This window comes from Chrysochloris asiatica, unplaced genomic scaffold (assembly GCF_000296735.1).
Source record: "Chrysochloris asiatica unplaced genomic scaffold, ChrAsi1.0 scaffold00009, whole genome shotgun sequence".
In the NCBI taxonomy this organism is placed as follows: domain Eukaryota; kingdom Metazoa; phylum Chordata; class Mammalia; order Afrosoricida; family Chrysochloridae; genus Chrysochloris; species Chrysochloris asiatica.
The window spans coordinates 5,961,178-5,969,943 of NW_006408527.1; the positions used below are offsets into that span (position 1 = coordinate 5,961,178).

Consider the following 8,766-nt stretch of genomic DNA (forward strand, 5'->3'; position numbering starts at 1 on the left):
CCCTGTCTAGACAGGATGAAAACCACTCAGTAGAGATTCTACCTTATCTCGCACCCTCTGAAACTAAGCTCCCTCTTTAAAACTTGTAAGCCAGTCACTTTTTGCATTTGTAGGTCCTCCCTACCCCCCATTTTGGGTAGCCAGTGTCTAAGTTGCCTATCCCTGTCAACCAACCCTGTACAGAGGGAGTGGGAATGATCCTTGCTGTAAAGACTCATCTCCTCTTTTAAGCTACTACATCCATAAGTATACATCAAATTCATCAAATTGTAGCAGATTACACGTTTTTCCTCTTCTTTCTTCTTCTAATTGAGTTCTGATCATCCAGCCATTGAAGCTAGGTCAAATGGGTACTATCTGCAAGTATGGGTGTTCTTGCGCATCTTCTCTCACTTAATATCAGTTGGACACTTAACTCTCTGCTCTAGTTCTTTGTGGTTAGGTCCCTGTCAGTGGGCTCAGGAGTCCCCAGGTCTCGCCAGGTCTCGCCATACTGTTGGCCAACCAGGTCTCACTTCAGGTTGTTGACAGGTGTATATTGAACGTGATCGAACTCAGCCCACAGCTTTATTGCTGTTTTTCCCCCACTTCCCCTAATTGGTAGACCAATGTGGTCACCAGCAAGATTACATGCCTGCTCGTGTAGTCCCTTGGAGTTTCAGTCTTGGAAGGGGGTTTGCCCAGGAGGAACTTGATTGCTTGCCTTGATGGCTCCCCAGTGAACAACTTGCTTGTTCTTTTAGTAGTCAATCAGACTGCCGTTTTTGTTTTTGATTTTTTTCCTGCTGATCTTTCTTTCAAGAAGTATCTTCTGTTCCTCTAGCTGCTCCAGGCTGGTCTGCTTGCCAGACTGCCTTTTTTTTTTAATGTTTTATTGTAAATTATATGATAGTTTACATGAGAGAACCTCAGTTCCATATTCATTCCATCGTATATCATTACATTGCCATGGTTCCAATCCCCTCCATGCATCGTCTTCTGACCAAAGGGCATATCATAGAAGCCCGTGCTCTACACTCCCCCCGACCTCAGTCTTCAGCCCACAGTTCCTCTCCCTCTGGATCCAGAGTCCCCAGCTGCTTCATCCCTCCATTTCATCATCTCTGTCTCCATCTCAGGCATCCCCGGTTCTCAGGGTGGGGTCCCGTTCTTGGCTCTTATCTGTTGGTGATCCCAGAGACCTCTGCTCCTACACTGGAGAAATAATCGCTCTCTTCCTTGCTACAAAATATCTACCCTTGCATTTCCAACACTCACAATCTGTCTTGATAACCATTATTCACTATAGTATCGCGCGTTACCCATCTGTATTTCATTTCATCAGCTCCACCTAGACAAATTGGATAGTACTCACTGGTGATTCTGCCTTCCTCCATGCCCCCTAGCTGTAGGTTCCCTCTTGAAAGCTTGTAAGCCAGTTACTTCTTGCCTTTGTAGTCCCTCCCTCCCCATTTGGGTATCCAATGTCCAAGTTGCCCATCTCTACTCTGTGTGTGGAGGGGGTGGGAATGTTTCTTGTTGTAAGGATTTGATGCCTCTTTTGTGTCACTGCATTCGTAGGTATAAGTCAAGTTCATCTTTCTTCTCCTGGTTGAGCTCTGATCATCCAGTCATCCAGTCCCAGACACGTGGGTGTCATCTGCAAGTGTGGGTGTTCTTGTGCTTGCCAGACTACCTTTGATAACATGACTCATCAATTTACAGATTAAGAAGCCTATTGCCCAACAGTTATTAGTTCGGGGAACTGTGGCTACCCTTGGTTTCCCCCATAACTGAAGGGGAGAGAATTGAGAGTACTATACTTTGTGGGCTAAATGCCAGGCACTATGTTGTAGCGTAGTGGTTACGAATCGGGCTGCGAACCGTAAGGTCAGCGGTTCGAAACTACCAGCCGCTCCGCGGGAGAAAGATGAGGCTTTCTACTCCCGTAAAGATTTGCACCCTCGGAAACCCTGTACAGGGTCGCTATGGGTCGGAACCGACTCGATGGCACTTAACAACAACAACAACAATGTTAAATGCTGGGAAATAGATGAAAAAGCGTGGTCTTGACCTTTTAGGAGCTCATTGTTCATGAAAGGAAATGGATACAAAATCACTCTTCTCTTTGGGAAGTAGGAAAAGACCTAACAGGGTAGTTTAGTGTTAAATTCAATGTATTTAATAAACGAGAGCATATTAGAAAGGAAATAGGAAGGATATTTGAAAGAAAGAATATGACATATGCATAGGCACAAGGGAATGTGATAGATAATGTTTAGGAAATGTCAGATGTAAATTGGGAAATTTAATGATAGATGTAACCAGAAAGATAAGTTGGGACCAGATCATAAAGAGCCTTGTAGGATATGCTGAGAAATTTGCACTTAATCCTGTAGGCAAGGAGGAGCCAATGAAGGTTTTTTAAAGTAGAATTACATAGAAAGGTTTCTGTTTGAGAAAACCAACTCCTTGTGGAGGATGGATTGGAAAATAAAAATACAAGGCAGGCAGATCTTAAGTTTCTGTAATCGTCCAGCAAAAGATGAAGACTTGCCTTCAGTGAGAAAGGGAAGGAAAAGATACATTCAAGGAATGCTCAGTAGATAGAATGAATAGGTTCCAAATCCAGTAAGGATTTGTAGAGTAAGGACTAGACTACAAACCACAAGGTTGTGGTTCAAACCCACCAGCTACTCTCCTGAAACCCTGTACAGGGTTTCTGTGAGTCAAAATTGGCTGGACAGTACTTAACCAACAACAAGAATACATACAAAAAGGAGTTCTGGAGGCATATTGGATTATGGTTGGGCTGCTAACTATAAGATCAGCAGTTCAAATCCGCTAGTTGTTGTGTGGAAGAAAGAAGGCTTTCTGTTTCCATAAAGATTTACAGCTTTGGAAACCTTATTTAGGATCGTTATGAGTCGGAATCGATTTGAGGGTAGTGGGCTTGAATTTTTGTTTTTTAAAATACATACAAACAAGTAAGCTTCAGAAATGCAGACGTTTTTGTCTGCTTTGTTCACTAAGATTTCCAAGTACCTTATACATGAGGTCAGTATATAAATTAATGAATTAATAAACATACAAATGAACGTATGATGAATATGTAAGTGAAACTAACCTTTCTCTCTGCCCCTGTAACTACCATTAAAAGAACTTGATTCCAAGAAACTTGACGCGGTTCACTTTAGATTTAGAATGCACGTTCCCTGAGTGTAGGGACTATCTATTTTCTTACTACTGTGTCCTTAGCATCTAGCAGGGCACACTTGTTTCCAATGAGTCAGTTCCAACGTACAGTAGTCCTCCCCAGATTTTCATTTCTCCGTTAAGTTAAAATCTGTCCTCTAGTCACAAGCCTGAAAGGAATCCTGTGCTATTTTGTTATTGTTAGCTGCAGTGGGATAAACAGGCCCCTAACAACAACAACAACAACAGCAACAACTCCTGGTGACCCCATGCATAGTGGAACAAAAGCTGCCAGGTCCCCAGTCATCCTCATGTTCGCTTGTGGATCAGACCATTTGAGATCCATGTTTTCATTGGCTAATTTTCAGAAGTAGATAGCCAGCCTTTTCTTCCTGGTCTGCCTTAGTGTGGACATGCCTCTGAAACATGCTCACATTCATTGTTGTGTGCTGTTAAGTGCCGTTGAATTGTTTCTGACTCATGGTGACCTTGTTTCCGAGGCGTTGCTGGTGGGTTTGAACTGCCGATTTTGCAGTCAGCAGTCCAGTGCTTATCCTACAGCGCCACCCCAAGACTCCCTTTAGAATTTGGCATAGTTGTTACTAATGTGCCATTGAGTTGGTTCTGACTCATAATGACCCTGTATGGGGTTCCCAAGGAGCAGCTGGTGAGTTTGAACAGCCGACCTTGTGGTTCAAACCTACCTAGAGGTCCAGTGATTATCCTACGGTGCCATCCCTGGAATCCGTAGTTGTTGTTAAGTACCATGGAGTCGGGTCCAACTCATAGTGACCCTGTACAGGGTTCCCAAGGCTATACATGTTTACGGGAACAGAACACCTCATCTGTATCCCGCAGAACCGCTGGTAGTTTCTAACTGCTGACTTTGAGGTTAGCAGCCTGATTCGTAACCACTACACTAGCAGAGCTCCTTTCCATAGTTGTTAGTGCCATCCATAGTAGGAACCCCCTGCTTCAGTTTTGTAGATTTATCAGTAGGTGGCGCTAAGAATCCACTTTCCTCCCTACAAAGAAGATTTACCTGGTTAACTCTTCCCACCCCATCCCTACCTTACGTAATTGTAAAATAGCACATAATGAAAGTATTGGTGCTTCAGTGGTAGGACTTTGCCTTCCAGGCTTGAGACTTGGGTTCAATTCCCAGCCAATGCACCTCATTCGCAGTCAGCATCACCCATCTGTCCGGTGGAGGTTTGCATGTTGCCATGATGGTGAGCAGGTATCAGAGGCACTTCCACCCTTAAGCAGGCAAGGAATAAAGGCCTGGTTATCTACTTTCAAAAATCAGCCAGTGAAAACATGGATCTCAATGGACTGACCCACAAGCCAGCGTGAGGATGATGCAGGACCTGTCAGCTTTCCATTGTACATAGGGTCATCAGGAGTTGGGGGCCTGTTTACTCCACTGCAGCTAATAATGACAACAAATAGCGCTTTATTCCTTTCAGACTAGTGATTGGAGGGCACATTTTAACTTAATGGAAAAAATTTGGGAAGAACTGCTTATTTAAATGAATATTCAAAGTAAGAATAACCATAACTCTCATGTTGTTGTTGTTATTAAGTGCTTTCAAGCCCGTTCAGACTCATTACAATCCTGTTTACAAGGAGTGACTGGTGAGTTTGAATCTCCAACCTTGTGATTCAAATGACATTGCTGTCCAGTGCTTATCCTATAGCGGCCCTACCAGGATTCCACTTCTCATAATACCCTCAAAAAAATAATGGACTGGACTTGATTCATATTTGCTATGTGAAAGACCACACCTGATATATCTAATTCGTGTCTGTTGATTTGCACATTTGTATACTGATACATGCAGCAGTGTCTCAAAAATATGTATATGTGATAATGAGTCCTGGTGTGGTGCTGTGGGTTAATGTTATTGTGGTTGTTGTTAAAGTACCATGGAGTTGGTTCCGACTCATAGTGACCCTGCACAGGGTTTCCGAGGCTGTAAATCTTTACAGGAGTAGAAAGCCTCATCTTTCTCCCGCAGAACAGCTGGTAGTTTTAAACTGCGACCTTGAGGTTAGCACCCCGATTCGTAACCACTATGCTACCAGAGCTCCTTGTGGGTTAATATGCTGGACTGAAAAGTCTGTTTGAACTGCAAGGTCGGCAGTTCACATTCACCATTTGCTCCTTGAGAACCCTATACAGGTTGCTATGGGCCAGAACTGAGTTGACGGCACTTAACAGCAACAATATATATATAATGTTTCAGATTCTCCCTATTAAAATTTGTACTCAGTAAAATAAATAGATGTTTCTAGTATAGACTCTGATACAGCAGGAACAGATGTGATGTAGACCAGTGAAGCCAAGGGCTTAGCTTTTTAATATTCGTAACTACTTAAATATTTGTTGTCCCTGAGTAGTGTAGACACTTAATGTACTTGGCTGCTAACTTAAAGGTTGGTAGTTCAGGTCTACTTGGGCACCACAGAAGAAAGACCTGGCAGTCTGCTTCAGAAAAATCATCCATTGAAAACCTTCTGGAGAACAGTTCTATTCTGTTACACATAGGGTTGCCATGAGTCAATGACAACTGGCCAGATATTTATTACTCCTTAAAATGATTTTCAAAATAAGGTTGGTGGATCACTATATTTGTTTCATCTGGAGGATGATTTCTGGATCCCATCCCAGACCTACTGAATCAAAATTTCTGCACTTGCACTTCTAACAAGCTCCACATGTAATTAATTATTAGTTCTGCTAAAGTTAGAATCACTGTCTTAAAACATAGTAAAATATCTGATAAAATAAATTTCCCTATATCAAGGAGACTCTGCCAATTACTATGTCTTTTTGTTTTCCCACCATCTATCCAGTTAAGTTCTGTTCTAGAACGAGATATTCACCAGACATTGTTACTGCCACACTTTGGGTCATCCCATAATACATTCAACATTTGTTAGCATCTCTGGCATTAAATGTCTTTAACAGTCTAATTCTTACATAGTTTATCATCGTTTTTTCTTTATACTTTACCCTGCAGCCATTTAGAACTTTATGAGCTCTTGAAAATGCCATTTCTGCTGCTTAAAATGCTTTTCCCTACCATTTTCTTCCTTATCATTCCTTATCCAGTGAATTTACACTTAGATTTCAAGACCCAGCTCAACTGTCATTTCTTCTGTAAGGTTTAAATTCCCCAGGCAGAGTTTATGTTCTATTGTGCTTTATTCTTCTAGTGTCTTGTTCATACCTCTGTTGCATTTTTCAAGTTAATTTGCACTTACCTGTTTCTTTCAGTGTTCTCTGAGCCTCTTAGAAGGCAAATGATCAGGTTGTTTTCATCTTTGTGTTTCTCTGATGTAGGCCTAGTGTGCCGTAGGTACTCAATAATTGATTTTCAGTGAGTAAATGAATGAGTTACTAAAGGATCCATGAACTTGCCATATGTGTTTTTCTTAATTATTTTGTGTTGACATTGTATTTTCCCCCCCGAAATAGATTCTGACATCAAAGCACTTGAAGATCAGTTTGATGAAATCATAGTCGATATAGCCATGAAACGTAAGCAGTATCCCAGAAAGATCCTTGAATGTGTCATCAAAACCATAAAGGCAAAACAAGACATTCTGGTAAGATGACTTATATTTATAAAGTATGAGAATAGAAGACTGATTGGCTCTGTAAATTTTCACCCAAACCATTATAAAATGCCTCCCCCATAAAAAAAAATTGAAGTATTAGGTCCATGTGGCGATAAGTGATTTTTTTTGTTTTGTTTTTTTGTTTATGTCTTTCTTGCCTCAGTAACTACTGTTTGTCTCTTGTAAGACTTTCTAGGGTCGGAACCTACTTATCAGCACTTACCAACAACAAGAAGGCATGCTAGGTTTTGAACACAGTGATACTAAGATAGAAATTAAAGATAAAAGAGTCTAAATGCCTTTATAATTTCCTGAGACCAGGAAAGGAAAATAAATTTAGTTTTTGATCCTTTTCTATTTGTCATTTATGCTTAGTACATTATTTTTGGAAAACGCTCTGGTTAAGTTGATGTTGAAGATTATTTACATACCTATTTATAACACTGAAGTTTGCTGTATAAATGAAATTGTGTGCGATTTGTTTTGCTTCAGAAGTCATGACCCTCATGGTAACAGGAACAGGAAGAATCAGTCAGTGCCTTCAGCCTGAACTTTCAGATAAACGAAGCAACAGGCTTCCTTCTTCTTTATAATGAATGTAGATGTCTGGGACCATCCGTACTATGTCCCAGCCTTTCAGAATCGTTGTTGTTGTTGTCAAGTGCTATTGAGTCAGTTCCAACCCATAGTGACCCTGTATAAGGTTTCCAAGGAGCAGCTGGTGAGCTTGAACTGCCAACCTTGTCGTTCAAACTGACCTTGCGGTCCAGTGCATTATCCTGCATCACCACACCAGAACTGAAATAATCAGTCTTGAAATAAGAAATGAACAAACTTGTCCACAAACAAATTGGGTCAGGATGACATTGTCCTCAAGTAGCAAACATACAGCTTTTCAATTATACTATACTGTTTGTCCTTGTTTTCTGAAATTAGTACAGTTTCTCATACTGGTAAATCTTCTAGTTGTTTCCTTTCAGGAATTGTGTTAGAGCAGTAAAGACCAAGCTTTAGTTAAAACATTTTAGTCACCATTTTATGTGGGGGGAAAAAATTCATAATCAGAATTTTTGGTTTTTTTCTTTGATAGGTTAGTGTTTAAAGAAATATCCATTCTTCTTTTTTTGTAGTTACGCCAGAAAGGATGTTCAAAATGTATTTATTTTCTAGTGCTTCCCATATTCCTTGCCATCACCTACTCCTCCCCTCTGCCCCCAAGAAAAAGTGCTGTTAACAGTATTGTATAAAAGGATGAAAGCTGACTAGCCTAGGTGAGGTCCTACTGTGATTGAAGCTTAAAAAGTGATGCAAAATGAATTGGAGTAAAGATATTAAAGAGAGATTTATCCTTTTTTTTTCTCCTTTTGGCTCCTGTTGGCTTTGGGCAAGAGTAAGGAGGAACTCTTTGCTCTTTCCTGTAGTTCTGGTGTATCATGGGATATGTAGGCTTTAGTATGCTGATATGGTAGTCTAACCGCTGTTCTGGGCAATTTGATCTTTGAGTTCTAAATACTTGTCTTAACTTTTGAAACAGTCTGTGCTTAAAACACAAAATTCTGTCTTTGTGCTTTTAATTTGCTGGTTCCCCCCCCCCCCCCCCACATTTTATATATATTTTGTAGTGCCATCGAGTGGCACTATCAACTGATAGTGACCCTGTGTAGAGTATCTGAGGAGCAGCTGGTGGGTGGTTGAGTGCTTATCCTACAGTGCCACACCAGGACTCATTTACTCTCCCCTCTCCCCTCTCCATATATATATATAGCGACCCTCGATAGGGTTTCCTAGGAGCAGCTGGTGAGCTTGAACTGCCAACCTTGCAGTTCAAATGGCTTTGCAGTTTGGCGCATTAACACACAGCACCACACCAGGACTCTCTTTAGATAGATGCAAGTCAAAACAACAATGAGTTATCATCTTACCCCAGCATGAGTAACAAAATTCAGACTTCGGGCAAGATGGTGG

General features: G+C 41.1%; 1 protein-coding gene across 1 annotated transcript in view; it reads left to right on the forward strand.

Moving 5' to 3' along the window:
- NSL1 (NSL1, MIS12 kinetochore complex component) overlaps positions 1-8,766 on the forward strand; it is a 47,400-nt gene that overhangs the window by 11,739 nt on the left and 26,895 nt on the right. Inside the window, exon 3 of the mRNA XM_006834017.1 lies at positions 6,659-6,789. Within this exon, the coding sequence (XP_006834080.1) occupies positions 6,659-6,789 (131 nt within the window). The remainder of the gene's footprint in view (positions 1-6,658; positions 6,790-8,766) is intronic.